We start from the raw sequence: 27663 nt of genomic DNA on the forward strand, positions 1-27663 counted from the left end.
ATGTATTGTTAAACAATTCAGTTTCAAGATAAATGCTTGTTTATGTTCTGCATCTATTTTGTGATAAACTGTGGCTTTCATTTGACAGATCCACGATGGCTGCTGGCGCCAGACCCAGTTCGTGTTTCAAACTCAAGATCCAAATCTGCTCCCCATAGTGGACGTGTCCACCCTGCCCACCGCGGACCACGGATCACGGTACCACCTGGAGGTGGGACCGGTTTGCTTCTGGTAGGTCGCAGGCTCACAGGGCCGCGGACTGGAGCGAACTCTCCGGCGACTGGCCCCAAGGATTACGCTTGCGACTGCAGAAACAGGAGCGGCGATCATTAGGGACTCCTGGCACTGACGTGGGAATCAAAGGAGCAGCGACTTGTTTCACACTCAAGCTCGGAGGAAAATGAAACAAACATTTCCTGTTATTTTCTTCCGTGTTTGCACAAAGATGATGGAGAAAATAATGTCTAATTTATATTTATATAAAGTGCAATAGGTGTTACCGAGTGCATGGTTATTCAGGTCATGTGTGCAGCTTCACAAGTCCTCACACTCCCAGATACTACCTCGTACTGGAGCCACACATATATATATATATACATACATACAGTATATGTGTATATATACATATATATACACACACATATATATATATATATACATATATATATAAACACATATACATACATATATATATATATATATATATATATATACACACACATATATATATACATATGCATATATATATATATACACATACACATATATATATATGTGTTCATACATACAAACATGCATACATATATATATATACATATATATGTGTACATACATACAAACATATATATATGTATATATATGTGTGTGTGTATACATATATACATATATATATATATAATTTATCCATTGTATATAATATATGTATGATTTGAGCATTTTTTTGAACAATTTTGGAGCAGCTCTGGTAGGACCGAGCAGCTGTACCTAATGTTGTGGCCAACATGGAGTAAGAAAGAGGTGACACCTGATGCCGCAACTCTTCTGTACCTTAAGGGAATATCATACAACATCATAAAACAACTGTTCAGTCTTTTGTATTTTCTAAAGGGTACAGTACTAAATCATGATGTGTAATATATTGTATGTTAGTATCTTATTTGAATCATTGAAGAGAAAACATGATCATGACATCTGGCATGTGCTTTATTACGATTGGTACCGTAAAGGTCATCGCGGGCACATAGCATGGCGTCCCCCGTCGATGGGGAGGTTGACTCCAGTGATGAAACTGGCAGCGTCCGATGCCAGGAAGGCGATGCTGTGAGCCACCTCGTCCACCTGGCCTGGCCGGCCCATGGCGTGTGTCTGCTTGCACTTCTCAAGAAACTGAAAGTAGCAGAAAAAACAATGGCGGTGTATCGTAAGCAGAGGTGGGTAGTAACGCGCTACATTTACTCCGTTACATCTACTTGAGTAACTTTTGGGATGAATTGTACTTCTAAGAGTAGTTTTTATGCAACATACTTTTACTTTTACTTGAGTATATTTATAGAGAAGAAACGCTACTTTTACTCCGCTCCATTTATCTGCAATCAGGTCGCTACTCGCTACTTTTTTTTTTTATCGATCTGTTAATGCACGCTTTGTTTGTTTTGTTTTTGTCAGACACACATTCAAAGTAGGAACTACGCATGCTTGCGTTTCACCAATCAAATGCAGTCACTGGTGACGTTGGACCAATCAAACAGAGCCAGGTGGTCACGTGACCGTCACACGTAGAACCCGACATGTTGAAAAACTTATTGAGGTGTTACCATTTAGTGGTCAACTGTACGGAATATGTACTGTACTGTGCAATATACTAATAAAAGTTTCAATCAATCAACCAATCAATCAAAAGTGTAAAGTAAAAAAGACACTTTTTATTTCAACCGTACTTCCCGTCAAAAGCCTAAAGACTGATCGCACATTTCCTGTCTTCACAATAAAAGTGCCGCTCCATCGCGCCTGCGCTAACAAAATAAGAGTCTCCAAAAGCCAGAGCATACAAGCTAGCAAGCGACGGAGTTTGCCGCCAATGTATTTCTTGTAAAGTCTATAAAAACGAATATGGAAGCTGGACAAATAAGAGGGCAAAAACCAACGACTTTCATGATGTGTTAGACAGAAAAGAGGAACTTTTTTTCTTCTCCATTTGAAAACCGGGACGTTATCAGCACTACTGTCTGATTCCAATCAATGCAAGTCATCAGAATCAGGTAATACACCAACTTATATTCTTGTCTTCATTAAAGATAGGAATCTATATGTTAAACATGCATGTATATTCATTAAAACACCTTTAACATGTCAACAAAAACGACAAAATAAATAAATATAAATTATATACTGTATATATAAAGGTATGTGTAATATATGTATATATATATATATATATATACATATATATATATATAAATGATAAATGGGTTGTACTTGTATAGCGCTTTTCTACCTTCAAGGTACTCAAAGCGCTTTGACACTACTTCCACATTTACCCATTCACACACACATTCACACACTGATGGAGGGAGCTGCCATGCAAGGCGCCCACCAGCACCCATCAGGAGCAAGGGTGAAGTGTCTTGCTCAGGACACAACGGACGTGACGAGGTTGGTACTAGGGGGGATTTGAACCAGGGACCCTCGGGTTGCGCACGGCCACTCTCCCACTGCGCCACGCATATGTATATATCATATGTGATATGTATATGTATATATGAGGTAGATCACCTCGACTTGGTTATTTATTAAGTAATTGATTAACGTTGAAAAACTTATTGGGGTGTTACCATTTAGTGGTCAATTGTAGGGAATATGTACTGTACTGTACAATCTACTAATACAAGTTTCAATCAATCAATCAATCAATCAATCAATCAATGCCTACTGAGCCTATGGTGCTGTTAAGTTATTGTGGCTCAATGTGCCTTATTTTTTTTTTTTTTTTACGTATTATTTAATATATAATATTGTTTTAGTTGCTTAAGAGATATTCCTGGCTCTGAATTTGCCCATTGCTGTATTTATGTTTTTGTGCATTATTTCTTGCCGTAATCATTAAACGAACAGGTTACTCAGTACTTGAGTAGTTTTTTCACAACATACTTTTTACTTTTACTCAAGTAAATATATGGGTGACTACTCCTTACTTTTACTTGAGTAATAAATCTCTAAAGTAACAGTACTCTTACTTGAGTACAATTTCTGGCTACTCTACCCACCTCTGATCGTAAGGAAGAATCACTTGACAAAGAACAATGTTGTCTCCATCAAATATATATTTTTTGTCAGGGCCGATACTGATACCAATTATTGGTAGTCAAGGATGCCAATATTTAGATGTACTAAAATGTACCTGAGCATACTGATCTTCATTCAGTCCCGCTCTTTTGTGCACGTCTGTGACAATCACACCAGGACTGAAAAAGAAGCGAGAACATCAACGACTCTCCGGTTTGTATGAACGCGAGGTCATTGAACGCACCACACGGAGTTCACTCGAACTTGCTTGGATGCCAGTTCTGCAATGAAAAGTTGTTTAGTTTGTTTGTGACTTTCTTTCTGGACGGAAGTGCGGACTCACCCAAAGCCACGCAGCGTGTGAACTGGTCAATGGCGGACTTGGACATGCAGTAGGCCAGCACACCTGGGAACTGCCAAGAGAACCACAAGTCAACACACCGATCCAATATTGATATCAGTAGTCAGCGGAAAAATGTCCTCCAATACACACAAGGTTGTTTTTTCTTCTATTTTAGCCAAAAGATCAACATGATAGATTAGGGAATAGCAGCTACACAACAGCTAAGCACACAAGCGAGACATACGTAATAAGTGTCATTAATTAAACAATACTGCAGTGTAAAACAGCACAATTGTCAATACAAACAATTATCAAATATTACTCACACATACAAAATTTCCAAGGCAGAAAAAATGAATAAGTATCCAGTAACAAATGTGTCCGCATCATTCGACTTAGACAAACTTTAATGATCCACAAAGGAAATTGTTCCACACAGTAGCTCAGTTACAAAGGATGGAAAGGATAATGCAGGTACAAAATAGACTAAAAATGTACTGTAGGAGCAACATCACTCATTGTGTTAGCCTTCACCAAAAATGATTCCCGGGCGCAGCCACCGCTGCTGCCCACTGCCCCCCTCACCTCCCAGGGGGTGAACAAGGGGATGACGAAGCGCGCCAACTCTTTTTAGCTTAGGACTTTTGAGGAAATATAGTTGCGTTACCAGCTTTTATTGCTTCCTTATTTGTCATTATTAGTCTTTTCTCATGCATAGTAGCTGCAAGTAATTACGACTGTCAACAAGTTAAAAAAGAAAGTATAGCTGTATCATTTGTCCGGAATCAGTCCTCCTGGATCCACCCACTCTGTTAGGAACCGGTACCTAAAAGTAACGGTACTCAGATTACTTAGACGGTGCATTAAAAGTTATTTCGACCAAATGTGTGTGGTTTGAAGATGCTCCATGTCTTTGTGGAGCTCTACACTCTACAAACCCTTGATGAGTGGTCACCAGGTGTACCTGAGTAAATACTGGTAATGAGATGGTACCCATACCGATCTCTGTCCGTTGACGCTGGATACGTTGACAATGGAGCCTTTGGTTTTGATCAGGTGAGGCACACAGAGTTGAGTCAGGTGGTACACGGATCTGCAAAGCGGGAACAATTATGCCTGACTTCACGTGGCATGGGCACGTCGCCACGGTGACACCGACCTAACGTTAATGTTCATGACCCTGTCGTATGTCGCTAAGTCCGAGGTCTCAATGCCGCCCATGGCCAAGACACCAGCACTGTTCACCAGGACATCCAGTCGGCCGAAACGTGCGATAACGTCCTCCACCGTCCTCTTCACCGTGTACTCGTCAGTTATGTCGCCTGGCACCAGCAGGGGCTGCATGGTGGAGGAGATGAATGAATAAAGTCTTTAAAGAGACCAATCAGAACCGTTTTTATGCACATGCAAATTCAACCTCAGCAATTTCTCAACCTGCACGTGCTAACTGGAACACAGTCACAGTTCAGAAAAAAATTGCAGCCCCATATATGTATGTACATGTACACCTATATCAGGGGTCGGCAACCTTTACCACCCAAAGAGCCATTTTGACCCGTTTCACAAAATAAAGAAGACAATGGGAGCCGCAACCATTCTCGCGAATATCTGCTGATGGTCACCTAGATAACAATAATAAGGGCGTACTATGAAGCCATTGTCTTTGACGCCTTCTACAACATGTACAAACAACTTGCCAGCACAGTAACATGTTGTATGTGGCTTCCGCAGATACACGTACACGACTGCAAGGCATAGTTGTTCAACAACCGTACAGGTTACAATGAAGGTTGTGATATAAACAACTTTACCACTCTTACTAATATTCGCCACACTATGAACCCACACCAAACAAGAATGACAAACACATTTCGGGAGAACATCCTCACAGTAACTCAACATAAACACAACATAACAAATACCCAGAATCCTTTGCATCCATGACTCTTCCTGGTTATATTATACACCCCCAACCCCGCCCACCTCAACCGACGCACAAAGGGGGGGGGGTTTGGTGCTAGCATTCACAGTGTGGCGCATATTAGTAAGAGTGTTAAAGTTGTTTATATCACAACCTTCAGTGTAACCTGTATGGCTGTTGAACAACTATGCCTTGCAATCTCGTGAACCCACACCAAACAAGGATGACAAACACATTTCTGGAGAACATCGGCTTTGTAAACACATTATAAACGCAACATAACAATTACCCAGAATGCAATGCATCCATGACTCTTACTGCTTATATTATACACCCCGCGCCCCCAAACACGCCCACCTCAACCGACGCACGGAGGGTGGGAGGGGTTTGGTGCTAGTGGGGGTGTATATTATAAGCAGTAAGAGTAATGGATACATTGCATTCTGGGTAATTATTATGTTGTGTTTATAATGTGTTACAGAGCTGAAGTTCTCCAGAAATGTGTTTGTCATTCTTGTTTGGTGTGGGTTCACAGTGTGGCACATATTAGTAAGAGTGATAAACTTGTTTATATCACAACCTTCAGTGTAACCGGTGTGGCTGATGAACAAGACCCCCGGTTTACACAATAGTATAAGCAAATAAAACTTTTTATACCGTGTAATTTCATTACACATTTCAAAAGAGTATTGCGGCTCCCGTTGTCGTTGTGAAATTGGTCAAAATGGCTCTTTGAAGTGGTAAATGTTGCCGGCCCTGCTGCCTCCGCAATTTTGAAAATGACGACAGGGGAAACTTCCCTCATGACGCCACGAATTTGACCCGGCAGTAATAGTAAGCATGCGCTAATAAAACTGGGAAGCGAGTTTGACCCGGCAGTAGTTCAAGGCAGGTGCATATTACATGCCCGGCGGCAATTCAAGGATATATATATATACATATATATACATACATATATCAGTGGTTCTTAACCTGGGTTCGATCGAACCCTAGGGGTTCGGTGAGTCGGCCTCAGGGGTTCGGCGAAGGTCAAAACACACCAGATTCATCATGTCAATAAAAAAATTCTACCTATTGGCGTACTACGGATACGGCAACAGCAGAAGTCACACTGATTTGCAGGTGTGTAATTTGTTGTGAGTCTATGCACTGTGTCGCTATTGTTCTTTGAACAAGGTGATGTTCATACACGGTTCATTTTGTGACCAGTAAAAAAACATGGTAACACTTTAGTATGGGGGACATATTCACCATTCTGGGTAGGCCCACATAAGGGCAAGGAAAACTCACACCCAGTGGGACGTCGGTGACAATGATGACTATGAGAACCTTGGAAAGGACCACATATTTATGCCTTATTCGGCATTGGCCTCATTATAACCCTAACCCTCTAACCCTAAACCTAACCAAATAACTCCAAATGAAGTCTTTGTTACTTAGAATATGTTCCCCTAGTATCCAACAACCTTTAAATTAAGTCTTTGTTACTTAGAATATGTTCTCCATACTAAAGTGTTACCAAAAACATAAGTTTTTCTTGAATTTGAAAAAAAATGTTTTGAATTTTTTACTAAGAAGGGTTCGGTGAATGTGCATATGAAACTAACGGGGTTCAGTACGTCCAACAAGGTTAAGAACCACTAAAATACATATATATATATATATATATATATATATATGTATATATATATATATATATATATATATATATATATGTATGTACACACACACATACACACACACATAAATTCATACATATTTACAGATACACATATATACACACATATACAGTATAGCGATATATAAATATGTACATTTATATACATACATATACAGTATAAAGATATATAAATATTACATATGTATGTATATATTATTTTACACATAAAATATATAAATATAAATATATATTTTTTAATTATAATTTCTAATTTTATTTTTTTCTAAAGAGTAGATGTTCAAGCGTACAGACATTAGGTATGTATAATAGTATAATGTTTTCTTATTTTTATTGTAGTTGTATTTATATTTTTTGTATCCGTTGATGCATTTAATTCGTATACATTGTGTGTTGTTTCCTATATTGTTAAAATGTTACATATTTATTGAGGTGAGGGAAAATTGAAACTGATGATGTCACTGCCAAACATGGAAATGTGGCACCACTTATGGAACGTTTACCACGAAAACACAACAACAAATGTTATTTTAGCCAATGTCTCAGAATAGTTCCCACCAAAACAGTAAAAAAATGATTCTGTTCTACATTTTATCTTATAATCGATGATTGTTTCATTGATGAAAAGTAGCTTTCAAAACAATAACAAGGAAGGGCCCCTCAGGAACCACCTCCTATCAAAGAGCCATACGTCCCATCCTTATAGTAAATATTCATCAACTGGAGATAGAACACATCCCACAGACCGTCAGTGGATTGTCAATACCTCAGCTCCAGCGCCACATTCGGCACAGTCCTTGGCGATTTTCTTCAGACTTTCCAAGTCTCTGCCATTGAGCGCGAGCTCCGCGCCCATCTTAGCAAATAGGACAGACGTACCTGCACCGATGCCGGAGCTGGCACCTGTGATCAGGCACACCTTTCCCTTCAGGGAGGACACCTGAAACAAGACCTGCATGCTAACTTTTGGCACCATTACAAAACATGCAGACACAATTTTGAAACCTATCACAGACACACTGACAGCCGATCAGGTGACAGTATTAAATATTAAGTTTGGTTGCAACCTTTTGTTGTCTCTTGTTGCTTGATTCTTTTCATGGAATTAAAAGGGAAGGTAAAAATTTAATAAATAAAACAGGAAGGCTGGCACTTTTTGGATATTTGTAAACAGACCGCAATCAGACCAATGTGGTCTGTAAATGATGCAAGGCGCTCGTCCCACCAAGACTGAGAATACCACACCACCTTAGCTCACCCTTTAGAGCACAGCTGTAACTTCCTGGCACTAAACCTGCAGAAAATAGTTCTTTTTAGGTTTCTCCATGTTTACATTTTCACACTTTGCAATATTTTCTTACATATTCCTTATTTTTTTACCTGCATTTCAAGAGTTTATTGTTAAGTGTTCAATGTGATTTTACTATTTTGTTTACATTTTTTGACTGTTTTTGTTGACATTTCCTTTCTGCCTTGATAGCTGATTTCATATATTTATCTCATGCTCCTCATTTGCAATTAAAAATATCAAAATGCATTGATATCGACTGATGTAAAACACTTACATGAAGATACAGTGTAGCCCTTGTCCAAGTCTATTAAAGTCTATTAAATCAAGTCTATTAAAGTCTATGACAAGTCTATTAAATCTGATAACGGAGCCCTGCATGTTGGCCAATACTGATATTGATCCGATATGAATCATACAAACTTTTACCATTTTGTATCGAGGACTGTTAAAAAGTGAAAGGAGTCAAAAAGAACAATGCTCGGTATGAAAAATGCTAACCTATTTATTATTAGGTGTCTGGAATGGACTTAGGCTGTCCTTAAGTTAAAGTGGAGAGGTCAGTGATTTTTGGTGACACAATATTTCCTTTAGTACTGCCCCTGAGGCAGTAAGTTAAGATACGGACACACTTGTTTTTGGATAATTTCTAACACACTTCTGCCTTGGAGACTGTAAGTAATATGGAATGGACTTATGCTGTTTTTTAGAGTGAAGTGGAGCTGTAATTGTTTTTTTGGCGGCCACAATATTTCATGAAGTTGAGCTTATGACGCAGTAATTTGAATGATGCGGACACGTTTGTTGCTGGATACTTTCTCATATGCTTCTGCCTTGGAGACTATGTGTGTAAGTAATATGCAACTATGATTATTTGATACTTGTACATATTGACAAATGTCACATTTTACACTGCATTGTTGTTTAATTAAGGCAGTGCTTCATTATTTGCCAATAGAATTGTTATAAGTACACCTCTGCCTAACATTGTATCCTTAACAAAAAAGACATAGATCAACTTACAACAAATAATAACAATATTAACTTTACTTTAAAGTGCATCTATATGCCTGAAATTAAAACAGATCGTATATAACTAAAACATTTGGTTGACCACCTTCAGCCTTATGATACTGAGAAATACAATTAAACAGACCCAATAAATAATAATACATTCAAATTGATCAGCAACATTAACTCGGGACCTATGAAACTAAAACGAAGAAAACCATTTGTGACGATTTTTCTTTTTAACAAATCAAAATGAGGAAGTCAGGATTCATGGCTACCATGAGCATGTTTTATAGTGCTCAGCTTTTTGCAAAGTGTGATACGTCATGATACTGATAAAGCATGTTCCCCAGGTCACACGCGCCCCAACTATTTGAGAAAGTCTAAATTAAGGACACTTATTATGTATGTCGAGCTTGTGCTCTATTGTGTGCTGAGCTGTTGTGTAGCTGCTAGCGTCCTATAAACAAGCACATTCCTGGGCAAAATACGGCCCACGGGCCACATGCGGGCCATTAAGATTTCCAATCCGGCCCGCTGGACGTTCTATATCAGGGGTCTCAAACATGCGGCCCACGGGCCATTTGAAATGACAATTTAATGTTGGTGCGGCCCGCGAGTTTAATATGAACGGCGCTTGATAGGTCATGCTTGCCAACATCCCCAATTTTCCCGGGAGATCCCTGAATTTCAGAGCACCAATTCTCTTGAAGCCCCTGTCTATTTTTACCAGATCAACAATATTCAGGGAGTGCCATAATGGCACTGCCTTTAGCGCCTCCAACATCCTGAACTGACAGCGTGCAAGCCCAGTTGTATGTTGCATCTGGCCATGTAAGACGCACGTGTGTTATTGCAAGATATATTTGATCATTAGCTACACACGTCACACTAAGGGTGGCCGTAAAAAAACTTTTAACACTGTTACAAATATGTGCCAGACTGTGAAACTACACCAAACAAGAATGACAAACACATTTCGGGAGAACATCCGCATTGTAACACAACATAAACACAACAGAACAATTACCCAGAATCCCATGCAGACCTAACTCTTACGGGCTACAATATACACACCCCTGTTAACACCAACCCCACACACACCTACCCTCCCTACTTGCGTCGGTTGAAGTGTTGTATGTTGTAGCCCTGCAAGGTGTTCTGGGTATTTGTTCTCGTGTTTAAGTTGTGTTAGGGTGCGGAAATTTTCCCAAAAAGGGTTTGTCATTCTTGTTTGACGTGGGTTCACAGTGTGGCGCATATTTGTAACAGTGTTAAAGTTGTTTGTACGGCCACCCCCAGTGTGACCTGTATGGCTGTTGAATAAGTATGTCTTACAGCCACTGACGTTCTGCACAAGTCCACAACATTGGTTGTGTGATATAAATGTGTGCGCGATGACATGTAGTGGAGCAGTAGTCTTCTTTTGGGGTTGTGCGGACCCCTGGAGGAACTTGAAGGTATGCCAAAGGACAAGTGAGATTTATTAAAAACATTCTAAAAAACAGCAGCAATTCATAAATGCTTTATACATATGTTTATTGAATAATATTTCAATGAAGTATGAATGTAAGTTCATAAACTGTGGAAAAATAATACAACAATCCAACATTCACTGTTGACAGCTAGACTTTTTGTGGACATGTTCCATAAATATTGATGTTAAAGATTTCTTTTTTTGTGAAGAAATGTCTAGAATGAAGTTGATGAATCCAGATGGATCTCTATTACAATCCCCAAAGAGGGCACTTTAAGTTGATGATTACTTTTATGTGTAGAAATCTTTATTTATAATTGAATCACTTGTTTATTTTTTAACAAGTTTTTCAGTTATTTTTAGATCTTTTTTTCCAAATAGTTCAAGAAAGACCACTACAAATGAGCAATATTTTGCATTGTTATACAATTTAATGAATCAGAAACTGATGACATAGTGCTGTATTTTACTTCTTTATCTCAGTTTTTCAACCAAAAATGCTTTGCTCTGATTAGGAGGTACTTGAATTTAAAAAATGTTCACAGAGGGTACATCACTGAAAAAAGGTTGAGAACCACTGTTGTAGAGGACGTTAAGGGCAGTGCAGTCACGGCAGCCCTTAATAATGTCGGCTGGGTGAAAATTGGGAAAAATTCGGGAGAATGGTTGCACCGGTAGATTGTCGGGAGGTGCACTGAAATTCAGGAGTTTCCCGGAAAAATCGTGAGGATTGGCAAATATGTTGCTAGGGTGGGAAAACCATTCATAGAATGTGAATTCATTAAAAAGTGCATGTTAGATTTTTTTAAGAAATATTTTCTTGCGGCCCAGCCTCACCCAGTTTCTGCATCCAGTGGCCCCCAGGTAAATTGAGTTTAAGACCCCTGGTCTACATCCTTCTTTTAGACCCTCAACATCAAAACTGTAGCCACCATTATGATGTGCAGTGATGTTTTTAAATGACCGTAAGTCTTGAACTCGAGACAGTATTTAAATGGTCGAAATCTGCACTTCTGAGTGTTATAGGAGTTATTATGGTAATCTAAGTCACAGCAGCTAAGACCAGGAACAAAGCAGAGTGGGCAGGGTTTGTTTTCGGAACAGCCAGCCCCAAACACCTGTGTCAGGAACAGGTGTGGAAGCACATTTTTACAACAACATAATTGGTTGTAGGGCTGGGCGATATATCGAATATACTCGATAAATCGTGGGTTTGTCTCTGTGCGATATAGAAAATTACCATATTGTGATATTCGAGTATAAATTCTCACGCAGTTGCTTTTAGCTGCGGGCATTACACTACAGGCTCTTCTCACCCTTTCTTGTGTCTCCTCACAGAGACAAAAAAAGTGCACCATCTTACATACCTCACATACTGTCGCGGAGTAGAGAGTTAGCGGCATGGGTAACGTTAGCTTGGTGCTACAAAGCGGTCCGAGTGGTAATATGAGAGAGAGAAGGTGCCAATCTGGTAACAAATGAAGGAATAATTAATTTCCAAGAAAAACAGCAGGGGGTCCATCTTCTGGCGGTGGTTTGGCTTCAAGCGGGAAGATGTTAAAAAGACAACTCAAGTATGCCGCACAAGTGTTGCTACAATGTAGCATAATTTGAAAGGTCACCCGCTAGAGAATGACCTGTCAACGTCTCCGTTCGGTGCCACACCAACAAAATGCCGAAACAACCATTTCCACATCAACACCGTATGAAAAAATTGTCAACAACAGGAGATAACGTCCGCAGTAACCTACCACATAGCGAATGACATACACTATTTGATTTCCTATTATGCAGCTCATTTTTATTTGACAGTTATTGAAATATTTTGTGTGACATCATGCACAAAAGTGCACTTCATTTGCTTTAAAACTATAGTAATGGCATTTTGTACAAAAAGTGCACTTTATTTCAGTGTTGTTTTGATATGACTTTTTAGTGAGATGCATAAAAGTAAACTAATAGCTTGTTTTAAAATGTCTCTGACAATCTTGCACTTTCTGTATTGAAATGACATGAATGTTTGTGCCACTGCTTAATAACTGTTTGATAAATACAGTTCTGGTAAATTGACTTACCGTATTTTCTTGAATTGCCGCCGGGGCGCTAATTAATTTAAAACCTCTTCTCACTCCTGCGCTTACCAAAGGCATGCGGTAAAAGTAAGCATGCGCTAATTATTTTAAAACCTCTTCTCACTCCGGCACTTACCAAAGGCATGCAGTAAAAATTTGAGTGTGATGTAAGAATACCATCATGAAAAGCACATTTAATAAAAAAAACGTTATTATGGTCTTATCTTAATGTAACGCATGTGTCAAATACGTACATACATTTGTGGAGACTATTAGGCTCTTGCCTTTCTATTTACTCTTTGCGCGCTTCCTAGTCACGTGACCGCCACAGTCCAATTAGCTGTAGTTGTATGCCGGTAGCAGGAAGTGACTGGTATGCGCTTGCTCTATTTACTGTTTGGGAACTCGGTGCTCGTGACAAGGAAGAGAGCACCCAGTTCCCACGCCGCCAACTCCAGCGTGCCCTGCCTGTCTGTCGGACCGTCGGCTCCACAGGTATAATAATAAAACATAGCCGCTTACTGTTCTTTTTAGCATACCGGTAATCAATAGCTTGGACCTTAAATTCTACTGAATAGCTCTTAATCTTCTTCCCTTTATGCAATTTCAAATTACCGGTATTGAAATCAGCCTCCTCCATTTTGAAAATGATGACATGGGAAGTGTCACTCGTGACGTCACGAGTTTGACCAGGCGGTAATACTAAGTATGCGCTAATTATTTTGCGAAGGGAGATTGACCCGGCAGTAATTCAAGGCAGGCGCATACTACATACCTGGCGGCAATTCAAGGAAATGCGGTAGTTGTGATTTCCCTCTGCATGAAAGTTTAGAATGAGCATATATTAATGCAGTATGAACAATAATGTTTTAATGAAGACACATAGAATCATCACACTGGTGTGATTATATGCATCAAGTGTTCATTCAAGGCGAAGGCAAAATATTGAGATATATATCGTGGATCGTGACATGGCCTAAAAATATCCAGATATTAATAAAAGGCCATATCGCCCAGCCCTATACGGAAGCACACTTTTACAACAAATATCTGCAAAAATGTGATAATATAGTATCGTATTGTTTATTACACTTTGCATTCATATTTCGTTACATTTTTGTTTTGTTTTGCTTTGTTGTAAAATATGTCTATGGAGGAGCTGGTCTGAGAAGTAAAATATGTTGTTCATATTCAGTGTTTTATTGTTCATAGTTAGTATTGTAAATCCCACTTTCTAAATGTTCATGTACATTTTGGGGGTCTTATTCAGTAAAAAACTGAAAAATTCCATTTAGTTTTTTCTAGGTGGGCAGTCATAACTTTTTAGAATTCTATCGGACATTGTGACATTTGGTATTAGTGTTCCTGAAAAATAGGGAGCCAAACACACGTACTGTACAGCAGCTTTTTACAGCTAAATGTGTATATATCATGTATACACAAATACACATTTTTGATTGATTGATTGATTTAAAATTTTATTAGAAGAGTGCACAGTACAGTACATATTCCATACAATTGACCACTAAATGGTTAATACCCGAGTAAGTTTTTCAACTTGTTTGAGTCGGGGTCCACGTTAATCAATTCATGGTACGTTGGCCGCCCCAGACACATTTTTTCTCTCAATGTGGCCCCTGAGTAAAAATATTTGCATGTTTATTTTTTGTAAATAACTTGACTAAAATGGAAAAAAAGAGCAACTGTCCATCTTCTTTTTAGAAGCGGTATAAAATGGATGGATAGATGGATGGAAATAAAATCCGTTAATTCGTTTTGTTTTTTTAACTGATATTAGGTCAATGTCGATATCGGTTTTGGAGACCTAGCTAGAATGAAACCAAGTCGAATGAAATGTGACAAGTATTTGTTTTGTTTTTGTCAAATAACTTATTTCAAGCGGTGGATATTTATATAATGTCAACTAACACAGTAAATATTGTTAGATAGTTTTAATGTAACTGTTATAGTATAATTACATTTCAAATGTAGTCGTACACTAACAGTGAGCTCGGCTTCTTCCGACTACTTTTCCGACATGTTGAATCAAGCAAAAGTAACTACGTGTTGTTTCTTATTACACGTATCTGGGAGTGTAGTTACTTACTTTGAACGCGTCGCCAGCAGCCATTTTTGATGATTTAATGTGTCATTCACTCCGAGCCGACGTGGGGTCTCTGTTCTCGTGTCAGCACTTTCGACGTGAGTTCAGCGTCGAGCTCTGATTGGATAATATTATGTGGCGTTTTTGTGACGCATGACGTAAGGTCACGTGTGGTATTTTTCCTCCTGATACTTTGGTTGATTGATTGATTGAAACTTTTATTAGTAGATTGCACAGTTCAGTAAACATTCCGTACAATTGACCACTAAATGGTAAGACCCGAATTAAGTTTTTCAACTTGTTTAAGTCGGGGTCCACGTAAATCAATACATGGTAAACTTCAACAATTCGCTCGGTAAGTACAATATATCATTGTTTTATTGACCTAATTATATTACATCTGTAATCGACTGATATGTCCTTTTAGGACATGTTGAAGTGCATGTGTTGTATATTATATATTATAAGAGAACAATCCATCCATTTCCTGCCGCTTGTCCCCTCTGGGGTCATGGGCGGGGAGTACTGATCAATTGTTTATAAATACAATACATTAGTGTAGAAGTGCAAAAGTATTATTGCATAATTTTGTATGCATCTTTAGTATTGACTCTTCTTATAAAGTTAAAGTACCAATGTTTGTCAGACACACTCTTGGTGTGGCAAAATAATTCTCTGCATTTGACCCATCAACCTTGATCACCCCCTGGGAGGTGAGAGGAGCAGTGGGCAGCAGCTGTACCTCACCCAGGAATAATTCTTGGTGATTTAACCCCCAATTCCAACCCTTGATGCTGAGTGCCAAGCTGGAAAGGAATGAGTCCCATTTTTATAGTCTTTGGTATGACTTGACTGGGGTTTGAACTCACAACCAACCGATCTCAGGGCAGACACTCAAACCGCTAAGCAGGTTATAGAATATGGGAACTCATTTGTGCACAAAAAATGTTAGTTTTAGTTCATCCGATACTGTACACATGAATTATATCTAACAACACGTAACCGACAAAGCCTTTAAGGTCTTACTAACAAATATTGTCTATGCACATTATTTTAAAGTATGGAGTGTTTAATTCAAGCATGTTCTCTTAACATTAATGCCTAATGGAATTTAACACAACAAAAGCAGGGTAAGCTTTTATTATGAAAACTATATACTTATTTTTGTTGAATCTTAAATTAAAACTTGAAAACATTTGATTTAAATGAAAAAAAGATGGCAAAAATGACACATTTTCAATTGTACAGTTTATCAATAAAAAATGAAAATAAAACGGCTTATTTACTTCTAACTGAACATTATCTTCCTGTTGGTTTCTCCATGTGGTCAAATCTACCCAGCAAAAGGGTTGGCGTGGATCGTTACGTCTTTAATCCGACTTTCCGTCAACGGCCGGAACGTCTTTTCGTGTACAGGAAGTTTCTCCAGCTCATCCAGCGATTCCATGCCGTCGATGATCCTGAAATTGAACGTGTGACATTTTCGTGAAAGGTATAACTTTGAGATGTGACACCTGCGAATGGATAGAGTCTTTTGGGAGCTGTTTTTTTTTTAATGCACGCGCAAATTTAGGGTCAACAATTGCTCATTCTTTGAAATAATATACAAAACCCAAAAGCAAGGACCTTGTCACTTTGTATAAATGGTAAATAAAAACAGAATACAATGATTTGCAAGTCTATTCAATTGAATAGATTGCAAAGACTAGATATTAAACACTTATACTGGAAAACTGTTATTTTTGGAAAATATTAGCTCATTTGGAATTTGATGCCTGCAACATGTTTCAAGAAAGCTTGCACAAGTGGCAAAAAATACTGACAAAGTTGAGGAATGCTCATCAAACACTTATTTGGAACATCCCACAGGTGAACAGGTGGGTGCCATGATTGGGTTTAAAAGCAGCTTATATAAAATGCTCAGTCATTTACCAACGAGGATGGGGCGAGGGTCACCACTTTAATCAACAAACGCCTGAGCAAATTGTCCAACAGTTTAACAGCAACGTTTCTCAAAGTGCAATTGCAAGAAATTTAGGGATTTCACCATCTACGGTCCATGATATCATCAAAAGGTTCAGAGAATCTGGAGAAATCACTCCACGTAAGCGGCCTGGCCGGAAACCAACATTTAATGACTGTGACCTTTGATCCCTCAGACGGCATTGTATCAAAAACCGACATCCATCTCTAAAGGATATCACCACATGGGCTCAGTAACCCTTCAGAAAAACCACTGTCACTAAATACAGTTGGTCGCTACATCTGTGAGTGCAAGTTAAAGCTCTACTATGCAAAGCGAAAGCCATTCATCAACAACATCCAGAAACGCCGCCGGCTTCTCTGGGCCCGAGATCATCTAAGATGAAATGATGCAAAGTGGAAAACTGTTCTGTAGTCTGAGAAATCCACATTTTAAATTGTTTTTGAAAACTGCGGACGTTGTGTCTTCCGGACCAAAGAGGAAAACAACCATCCAGATTGTTATAGGCACAAAGTGTAAAAGCCAGCATCTGTGATGGTATGGGGGTGTATTAGTGCCCAAGGCATGGGTAACTTACACATCTATAGCTCGTTTGGTAGAGTGGCCGTGCCAGCAACTTGAGGGTTGCAGGTTCGATTCCCACTTCCGCCATCCTAGTCACTGCCGTTGTGTCCTTGGGCAAGACACTTTACCCACCTGCTCCCAGTGCCACTCACACTGGTTTAAATGTAACTTAGATATTGGGTTTCACTATGTAAAGTGCTTTGAATCACTAGAGAAAAGCGCTATATACATATAATTCACTTCACTTCACCATTAATGCTGAAAGGTAAATATAGATTTTGGAGCAACATAAGTTGTTATCCAAGCAACGGTATCATGGACACCCCTGCTTATTTCAGCAAGACTATGCCAATCCACGTGCTACATCAGCGTGGGTTCGTAGTAAGAGTGCAGGTACTAGACTGGCCTGCCTGTAGTCCAGACCTGTCTCCCATTGAAAATGTGTGGTGCAATATGAAGGCTAAAATATCTAAAGGGAGACTGTTGAACAACTAAAGCTGTACATCAAGCAAGAATGGGAAAGAATTCCACTTCAAAAATGTGTCTCCTCTGTTCCCAAACCTTTACTTTTAGTGTTGTTAGAAGGAAAGGCCATGTAACACAGTGGTAAAAATGCCCCTGTGACAACTTTTTTGTAATATGTTGCTGCCATTAAATTCTAAGTTAATAATTATTTACCAAAAAAAAAAGTTTTTCAGTTCAAACATTAAATATCTTGTCTTTGCAGTATATTCAATTGAATATAAGTTGAAAAGGATCTGCAAATGATTGTATTCTGTTTTTATTTACCATTTACACAACATGACAACTTCACTGCTTTTGGGTTTTGTAATTATTTCTACATGGATTCACTTTTCGAGTTCATAATTCTGATGGGTGCCAACAATGCACATACTTTCCAAACACGGTGTACTTCATGTCCAGATGTGGCTGTTTGGCGTAGGTGAAGAAAAACTGGGAGCCGTTTGTGTTTGGACCGTTGTTTGCCATGGAGACCACGCCTCTAACGTTATGCTGGGTGGGTGAAAAAAAAAAATTACACCCACAAAGCAGGCAAAAAGTGAAATCAGTAAAAATCACACAAACTTTTAAATGCTCGCTGAACTCATCTTCAAACTTGCGTCCCCAAATACTCGTCCCTCCTTTGCCAGTGCCTGGAAGATTTCACACACATGGATGGAGGGAATATCATATTTAATGTTGTGAGTCACAGCATTTCCCACCGAGGCCTTCAGTCATGTCCTACTTAGTCCAACTAGATACCTCTCAAAATATAATCATTTATGTCTCCACATGACCGCGGCTTGAGAAATACTACACAGAAACAGACGTGCGCACTACTATGCGTTGAATCACCTCAATTTGTCACCAGTGTACAAAACAGGCCATTTTTTGGCACAATTAAAATTCAATAAACCCACGTCCGACGTGCTACTGTCAAAACTAAAATAATTGTAAAAAACATTGAATGTGAAAAAATATATTTGAACTCACAATACCGCACATAGTTGGTTGTTTCGAGTGGAAGTGGCGGGCAAACTATTTCACCGCCAGGACAGCTTAACTCATTTATGGGTTCGGCAGACCTTGTCTCACAAGATATAGTCTCTATTTCAATATCCTTCTTGAAAATGCCCTTCCAAATATATATATCTGCCACCTAATCAATGTTTTGCTCTGCTTCTTTGTTGGTTAAAAAGTGAGTGCCGCTGATTTCTCCGCTGGCCGGGTAAGCTCCGGTGCCACTTTCTGCTTTTGTAAATCACAACTTGTTATTGGATACTTGGGAGTGACAAGTGAGCATCCAACCACAGCCACGTTCAACCTAAGGCTACTGAGATGGGCTACTGTCAACAACTCGTAAACTGATCGCTACTGCCTGTTAACTGAACGTCCTTTGTTTGTTTACACCATGGGTGTCCAAAGTGCGGCCCGGGGGCCATTTTCGGCCCGCAGCTAGTCATTTACCGGCCCGCGACACATTCTGCAAAATTTGCAAAAATTGATAGTATTGCAAAAATTTAAAAAAAACATTTAAAAAAAAAAAGTGGAATGAGGTGAAATTTAATGAGAAAAAGTGGCAATGTTGATACAAAGCTGCCATGCAGGCAGTTTTTTTTTCCTTTCGTCTTTATTTTATTTTTTTCCATTGCTCAAAAAAAAAGGACAAAAAAAATCTATGTTATTATAAATTATTACTTAAAAAGTATCACTTTAAAATGTTTTATGTGGAAAAAATATTGCATATGTTGTGTGGTTGCCATATAAAAACATCAGAGTTTTGACAAAAGAGCATAAAACAAACAAAATAATAGTCCAAACTTAAAATCGACAGATATATCGAAAGTTGATCTTGAAATGTAAGTGTTAAAAGTTAAAAAAAAATAATAAAAATGTATCACTTTATGAGTGGGGAACCTTTTGGATCTCAAATATATTTAGTAGGATTTTATTTAACTTTTCACTGTGACTACACAAAAATATTAAATAATTAAAATCAATGGTGTCCTGCATTATTGATCTTTGAGGGCTTTAATTGCTAAATAAAGGAACTCTCCTGAAGGAATCAATAAAGTACTATCCATCCATCTATCTAAATACTGCATATTCCAGTTTTACTATAAAAAAAAAGTTGTCTTTGACAGAAAAGGCATAAAACCTTATTTGAATTACTTCATATCAACCTCAAGTTGATATAGAGATTTACTGTAAGCATTAAATTAAAAAAATAATAATAATATGACTTATTTTTAACATTTTAGTGACTGAGACCCTCTATGCTTCCCAGGAGCCCTAAGGATTGGAAAAAAAATCCATATATTTTGTTATGGTTTGAAAATGAAAAATAACAAAATTGCCCCCGCATGCTAAAATTTTTCCATGTGCGGCCCTCTGTGGAAAAAGTTTGGACACCGCTGGTTTACAACAATGTTGGTTCAGAAAGTCTCCGGCAGAATTCATACAGTGCTGCTAACAACCTAGCTGAATTCTGATTGGATAAAAGCTCTGACTTAAAAACAGCAACACTGGAGCCTAATGTGACATAAAGACATTATGATGAATACTTTTATAAATTCATGAAAAAATAAAAGGAACTTTAATTAATTTATGATCATGATTTATGTTCAGCCTGACGGCACACCACTGGTGATTGAGTGTATTCTCCTACCTGTCGGGTCTCCAGTTTGCACCATAAAGCCTTTAATGTTGCGGTGGAAGATGCAACCTTTGTAGAAGCCACTGGCACACAGAGCCAAGAAGTTCTTTCAAAATCAAACAGTGAACACATTAGGATGCTTTTACTAATTAAAGCTACCAGGGTTGTCAAAAAATATCCATACTTTGATAGCAACAAGCAAGAACAAGGTTGTTTTATGGCACATTGCAAACATACAATGAACAAAAAAAACAGCACAAATGGAAAAACAAAGCAAAAAGGCATACATTGTTGATTTGAATAAAAACAAAAAGCATTTTTATTAGCCTATTCCAATACGAATGACATGACATTCATATTGAAATAATATTTGTTTTATAGACTTTAAGGCGCCACGCCACTGCTGTTCTTTTTACAATACGATTCACTATTATTTATGAGCATATTTATAAAGACAATTGTCTATTTAGTTATACTGGGAGAACTTTTTGTACAGTCGCTTGGCAGCTGAGACCGCAGTTTCAATTATGTACGAAAAGATGATCTTAAAATTTTTGACACTTATTTTTTGAAACAATTTTCAAAAAAGTAGTTAATTCAAAAGTACTTGGGTTTAGTTTTTTTTATTTGTTTTATCATGGTATTGGATAAGTATTAGAAATCATTGAAACTCATAGGTATCGACTACTGTAGCTTTACATTTTTCCCACCAATCATCAGCCAAATAGGCTTCATGAAACCATTCAAACTCGGGTTGATCGTGTATATAGTACTCCCGCAATCCCTCATTGGGGCAACGGCGAGGCATATGCGTCACAGTGAAGCAGCAGTGGGGTGAGTAGAAGAATATTACTCAAACAACTCTGGCAAAATTCAAAATAAACTGCAAAAATCGGATTTTTAACAGTGACTGGACAACAAAGTATGAAGGCCCGAGTCGTTGTTTCCTGTGTGACTTTTTAATCCAGACAAGCAGCTACAATGGTAGAAGTTTCATCATTAAACCTGATCAAACATTAGTAAGTATATATATCATTTGTGTATAAACATATTTAGTTTGTTTTGTATTGAAATGACCAACTTCGTGCTGTTTTTTTTCCGAGCGTAACAGTCAAACCTCCTTTAATACATGTAGTGCTAAATTTGACCAGTAGAGAGCAACAACGCAAATAGTGTTAAGTCACATACAATGTTTGGTGTGTAAATGTTGTGCAATTCCTATATGTGTAAATATTTGTAGTTTATTGTGTGAATATATTTACACTAAACTTTCTATGTTATTTATGAAAAAAAACACAGGGGGCGTTAAACTTTTGCTGTGTCTATTTTATGTTTATAGTTGCAGAGATACAAACCTAAACGAGGAAAGAAGTGAAAAGAAATAAAACGAAGGAAAGAAAATAATTCAAAACAAGGAACATCAATCCTCAACAAGAGCTGGAGGTTCTTTTTCTTCACACTGTTAACTAGCTGCGTACGCTGGAAACGTGGAGCAAGGACAGAATAATGATCGTGTTGACAGTGCACTGTGTAAGGCGATGGCACGGAAGGACAACATTGCTTCGGGAGCACCTGAAGAGGAGCCATGGATGAAGGGAATAACTCACGGTACGTAACTTTTTTAAGTCCATAGTCCCAGTCCCAGTATTATCTGTTGTGTCCGTCTTTGTGTGTTTATAATCTTTTGTTTGCGAGAATAATTTTTTTTAAGGAAGCCCAGCAGCAACTGTTGTGTATTACCTTTCAGAGTGTTAGGAACGTTTTGGGGAGTGTGACGTCTTTATTTTCCTTGTTATGAGCGGCAACAGGCATTCATTAGTTCAGTTTTTTTTTGTGAGTAACGTTAACGTTATCCCTTTGTTGCAACGCGGGGCTGATAATGTGTCTCCGGCACATTTGACTCCGTTTTGAGAGAGAAAACACACTGTTTGGAAATAAACGTAACGGACAGAAATATATCAGGTTGGTTTCATAACGGATCAATAAAGCTATATAAATCTTTTTCGACTTGAGTGACACTTTAGTATAACTAAACGTTATGAAGGTGCTGGAATATTTCATGCTATTATTCAGAGGTAGTCTAAAGTGAATCCTTTATATTTCAGAACAGAAATGTGTACTATATCTGATCCAGTTCTGATCTGATGAGTTACATTTATGTGTTGTTATTGGTGTATTCTGCAACTCCAATGTCCATTTATTTAATTTAGCAGTTTTTCTTTTAATGTGGTGGCGTATTTGTCTTTCACGGCAGAAATTATTAGTTAAAATTAACTGGGTATGTATTGAGTTACATGTAAATGATGCTACTATGTACATTCATTATATGGTTTCTCTCATTTCAGAAAGAAACAAGCGAGCATTAGCGACTTGGTACAAAGGAAGGTGTGCACATCACAGCAAGCGGCTGCTTTGACTGATGCTATCCTGAATATGTTGCTAACTGACATGAGGCCACTATCAATGGTGGAGGATGAAGGTTTTAGACAAATGATTCACGTCCTCAACCCTGGTTACACTCTTCCCTCAAGGACCCATTTTACCAAACTGATGGAGGAAGTACGAGCAGACATTCCATGCTGTGTAGACTGACATAAAAGCCACCCAGAGCAAAATTGCTCTCACTACTGATGTGTGGACAAGTGTAGCCTACCTTGGCAATACATGCCACTACATTGGAGACGAATGGAACATGAAGTCAATCTGCCTTACGACCATGCCACCAGATGTAAGACATTCAGCATCCAACATTTCAGAATGGTTGCAATAGGTAATAGCCAGGTTTGAAATTCCCTTAAGCAAAATTATTGCTATTGTGCATGACAATGGTGCACTTTATAAAAAAAAAAAATAACATTTTTGTAACACTGGCCTTATTTTATTTGGCAAGTCGAAAGGACATGGTGCCAATATGCTGTTTTTTTACATAAAGTATTGGAAAGGATAGAAATGTATTTTGTCCCTTGTATCCGATTATTATCCAATTAATAAAAGAAATAATCAAGAGATTAACCGATTCTCAAATTAATCGTTAGTCGCAGCCCTAATTTTTACTGTAAAATTGTGTTTTTAATGGTGTATTACTGTAGAAAAACTGGCAGCTAAGTCGCCATAATAAAAAAGGAACTGGTACTGTTTTTCCATGAACAATAAAATGTTGTAAAAACCAATGTCAATTTAATAGCAATATTCTGGCAAATAAGTTACCAACTTTTTTTTGAAAAAACAAAACACAAAATAGTGGTACTGTTTTTGTATTTACCATAAAATGTTGTAAGAAAATTTAAAACAATAATGAAATCCAGAGGCACATTCGTACATTATTAACTGTTACAAGCGGCCCTCTGATGGCAGCCATAACTGCTATTCATAAATGAAAACCGCTCTGACATCCCTGACGTAGTTGACTAGCCCTGGATTACTGAAATGACGTTATCAAGATAACTTTTAAAATTTACTGAAATTAAATTAAATGTTGATATTGTGCCAGAAGAGTGAGTCCATTATTGTTCTTTTGCTGTTGTTAGATTGTAATAGTACATATCAGCTTTATTGTGATTATATTCAGCGATATCATCACAGAGTATTCCATTATTATTTCCCTGGCGGTGACAATCGGTACTTAGCATGATTATCCTCATTAAAGGCCGACTGAAACCAACTACTACCGACCACGCAGTCTGATAGTTTATATATCAATGATGAAATATTAACAATGATGAAATATTAACATTGCAACACATATCAATACGGCTTTTTTAGTTTACTAAATTGCAATTTTAAATTTCCCGAGAGTTTTGTTGTTGAAAATGTCGCGGAATGATTCCGCGTACGCGTGACGTCACGGACTGTCAGGAAATATTAGCAGCTGCACCACTAGCGGCTAAAAGTAGTCTGCTTTAACGGCATAATTACACAGTATTTTGGACATCTGTGTAGCTGAATATTTTGCAATTAGTTCATTTAATAATGGAGACTAAAAAACAATGCTGTTGGTGGAAAGCGGTGGACTGCAGCTGTCTATCTATATCTTACCGGAGGAATCATTGGATTATTCGTCGCCCTGCAGCAGCGGCAGCTGTGAGCTTGACTCCTCTGCTTCTCTGAGACACTTCGTGTTCACCGCAGCCATACGACCTCGAGGTATGTCCTTTCAATCTTTTACAATCTTTAAAATCTCACTAAAACACTATTAAAACAATAAGCAGATAAGGGATCTTCCAGAATTATCCTAGTAAATGTGTCTAATTACATCTGAAACGCTCACTTTGCCGCCGCCTAAAGCTGTCGCTTTTTATTTATTTATTTTTTTCTAGTCTCTCACTATCAATATCTTTCATCCTCGCTCAAATTAATGGGGAAATTGTCGCTTTCTCGGTCCGAATTGCTCTTACTGCTGGTGGCTCCCATTAAAAACAATGTGAATATGTTTGGAGCCCTACAACCCGTGACATCACGAGCACACACTTCCAGTAAAGGCAGGGCTTTTCTATTAGCGACCAAAAGGTGCGAACTTTATCGTCGATGTTCTCTACTAAATCCTTTCAGCAAAAATATGGCAATATCGCGAAATTATCAAGTATGACACAAAAATGGACCTGCTATCCCCGTTTAAATAAGAACATCTCATTTCAGTAGGCCTTTAATATTTCATTAATGTTGTGGACTCTGATGATTAAACCCACACGAAGGAACTTTTCCGGTTGGCGGATTTAACCACCAGGACGTAAATGAATACAAAGTGTCGTGATTGGTGAATGAGTTCCTTCACAAGTAGTTGTATGTGGCGCCAAACTAAACGTCAACAATGGCTGAATAATTGCACTCACCTCGCACGACTTCGGTGCACGTTCACAAAATAATTCAATCTTGAAGTCTCCTAGATCCGAGTGAAGAGTAACAGCCTGCACAAAGAACGACATAAGACATGCACTTGAAGCAGCAATATCAAGAGTCAATCTTGTTGATTAACGCCAAACAACCCGTGCAATATATCTACACATCCAAACTAACAACCGAAAACGAGTATATTCATTCACAAAAAGTAATAGTGTCGCTAGTTTTGGTTATGAAATATTACATTCCAGCAAGTTACCATTTTCAACTGAGTGAGGTTGCGCGAGTGCGTCGGCGAATCGTGTCCGTGTGAGAGCATCCACGGTTGATGCTTAGTTCCGGGATATATTAACACATTTTTAAATGGTCAAAATAAATTACACCTAATTATAACATGCATTTATATATAATTCAAAGAGTAATTTGACACAGAGTACCTGAACTAATAAACACGTATTTGCTTTACCTGTTTTATTGAATGCACTCAATAACACAAATATTCATGTGTAAAAAAACTATTATCATTTTAATAATTATCAAATGGATAACATGGCTAAGAAATAATGCAAAGAAACAAGACAAAAACACTAACACTTACTCATGCACGCACATGTTTTTGTGTGCTAATCACAAATATTAATACTTTAACAAAAAAGTAAAAAACAACACAATTTAATAAATTTATAAATATGTACCTAAATGTATCAATATTTGATTTAATGCAAAGTACATTTATTTATTTATTAACATTTTAATAATTAGATATATTTTCTCATGAAACTGTCTTTGCCTCATGAATTTATTTTATCTGTAAAAGTCAGCAAAATTATTAATTAAATAATGAATTCAATTATTGAAATATTTAGTTTAAATAATTAAATCCACTTTTACATTAACTCAATTATTGACACACTTAATAACACGTGTTTAATTCCAATGATTATTAATGACAGATATAATTAAATATCTTCAGTTTGATTAATTTTGTCCAAATTGATCCTGGCAGTCATTATTCATTGCACAAAAGATATAGAACAAATACACAATAGTATATAGATAAGAAAACAACAAATGCTTTAGAAAAACCTTAAAAAGTAAAAATTAAATAAAAAAATGTACAGGCATACACAAAGACAGACTGTCAATTATCACAGACAGTCAATTATTACAGTACGTGCTTTTAAAAAAAATAAAAAAAACATTTTAATGTATTAAAATAAATATACAATGAATTTGAAAATAAATTGTCCTGCAGCCGAGCTGCCCCGTTAAAAGGAACTGCGCATCGTCTGTGAATCAAGGGAATCCAAGCATTTTATTTCATCTCTTTTTGATTTCACTTTATTGGTAAATATAAAAAAAAGAAAATCTGAAATAAAATAAAAACATTATAATATCCATCAAGCTGCTACATCAACAGACATTTTTGATTGGTTAAGCAATTATGTTGGTTAAGTTGAATTAATTTGACATAGTCCAGGAGTAACATCAGTAATATCAGCGCCCATCACAAGAATATTAAATAAAACAAACATTGCTTTTATTTGCACATTAATTCAAGCTTGGCTTTGGCTGAATGCAATAGATTGTTTTGTATTGCTTCGTTTCATTGCAATATTTGTATATTGTAATAAGTGTGTGCATTTTTTTCTTTTTGTACAAAATTTGAACTTTTAATTTTAAAATGTAACTTTTCATAATCTCTCTTTACCAAATGTGATGAAATCGTAGCGTCTGGCAAAGGCGTGCAAGCCAATGACTTTGGCCTGGGGGGCGGGACTTCCGGGGAGAGATGGAGAAGTGACGTTGTTTACAGAAAGTAAAGCGTTCCAGTTTTGCTCTTTGTGTTTGTATCGCATCTTGTGCAATAAAGACAAGGCAAAGAAAGAAGTTGTATGAGCCTACATTCCTGGAATATTACAATATTAACAAATAGCTAAACGAAG

The 27663-nt window shown here is 37.6% G+C and overlaps 3 protein-coding genes and 1 long non-coding RNA gene across 4 annotated transcripts in view; 2 read left to right on the top strand and 2 right to left on the bottom strand.

Moving 5' to 3' along the window:
- LOC133556299 (collagen alpha-1(XXVII) chain B-like) overlaps nucleotides 1-1188 on the top strand; it is a 202646-nt gene extending 201458 nt beyond the window's left edge. The window contains exon 62 of the mRNA XM_061906106.1: nucleotides 89-1188. Within this exon, the coding sequence (XP_061762090.1) occupies nucleotides 89-235 (147 nt within the window). The 3' untranslated portion in view covers nucleotides 236-1188. The remainder of the gene's footprint in view (nucleotides 1-88) is intronic.
- On the bottom strand, nucleotides 1183-15313 carry zgc:101858 (uncharacterized protein LOC449555 homolog). Its single transcript, XM_061906108.1, has 8 exons — nucleotides 15180-15313; nucleotides 7991-8164; nucleotides 4785-4963; nucleotides 4625-4718; nucleotides 3626-3695; nucleotides 3527-3563; nucleotides 3398-3461; nucleotides 1183-1386 (listed from the first exon to the last, which is right to left on the bottom strand). Exons 1-8 carry the CDS (start codon nucleotides 15201-15203, stop codon nucleotides 1228-1230), a joined length of 801 nt encoding a protein of 266 aa, XP_061762092.1. The 5' UTR covers nucleotides 15204-15313; the 3' UTR covers nucleotides 1183-1227.
- On the top strand, nucleotides 15138-24621 carry LOC133556305 (uncharacterized). The gene is made up of 3 exons (XR_009807490.1): nucleotides 15138-15531; nucleotides 22221-22489; nucleotides 23227-24621. It is a non-coding gene; the product is annotated as an uncharacterized LOC133556305 (long non-coding RNA).
- Nucleotides 16410-26069, bottom strand: ppil3 (peptidylprolyl isomerase (cyclophilin)-like 3). Its single transcript, XM_061906109.1, has 6 exons — nucleotides 25977-26069; nucleotides 25711-25785; nucleotides 20894-20987; nucleotides 18811-18878; nucleotides 18620-18738; nucleotides 16410-16636 (listed from the first exon to the last, which is right to left on the bottom strand). The coding sequence occupies exons 1-6, from the start codon at nucleotides 26034-26036 to the stop codon at nucleotides 16510-16512; spliced, it is 543 nt and encodes a 180-aa protein (XP_061762093.1). The 5' UTR covers nucleotides 26037-26069; the 3' UTR covers nucleotides 16410-16509.
- Nucleotides 26070-27663: the final 1594 nt, after the last annotated feature.

The sequence above is a fragment of the Nerophis ophidion genome, linkage group LG07 (genome assembly GCF_033978795.1).
Source record: "Nerophis ophidion isolate RoL-2023_Sa linkage group LG07, RoL_Noph_v1.0, whole genome shotgun sequence".
Classification (NCBI taxonomy): Eukaryota; Metazoa; Chordata; class Actinopteri; order Syngnathiformes; family Syngnathidae; genus Nerophis; species Nerophis ophidion.

Bases quoted from the DNA above. Each gene is read 5' to 3' on its own strand.
- zgc:101858 (XM_061906108.1), bottom strand. From the start codon at position 15,203: ATGGCTGCTGGCGACGCGTTCAAA. The intron at 4,719-4,784 runs GTCGGTGTCACC...CCCGCTTTGCAG, and splicing joins GTCATGAACATTAACGTTAG to ATCCGTGTACCACCTGACTC. The intron at 3,462-3,526 runs GTGCGTTCAATG...CTTCTTTTTCAG, and splicing joins GTTCGAGTGAACTCCGTGTG to TCCTGGTGTGATTGTCACAG.
- ppil3 (XM_061906109.1), bottom strand. From the start codon at position 26,036: ATGCTCTCACACGGACACGATTCGCCGACGCACTCGCGCAACCTCACT. The intron at 18,739-18,810 runs GTTTGTGTGATT...TCACCCACCCAG, and splicing joins AGTTCAGCGAGCATTTAAAA to CATAACGTTAGAGGCGTGGT. The intron at 16,637-18,619 runs GTATGTGCATTG...GTTCAATTTCAG, and splicing joins AAGTACACCGTGTTTGGAAA to GATCATCGACGGCATGGAAT.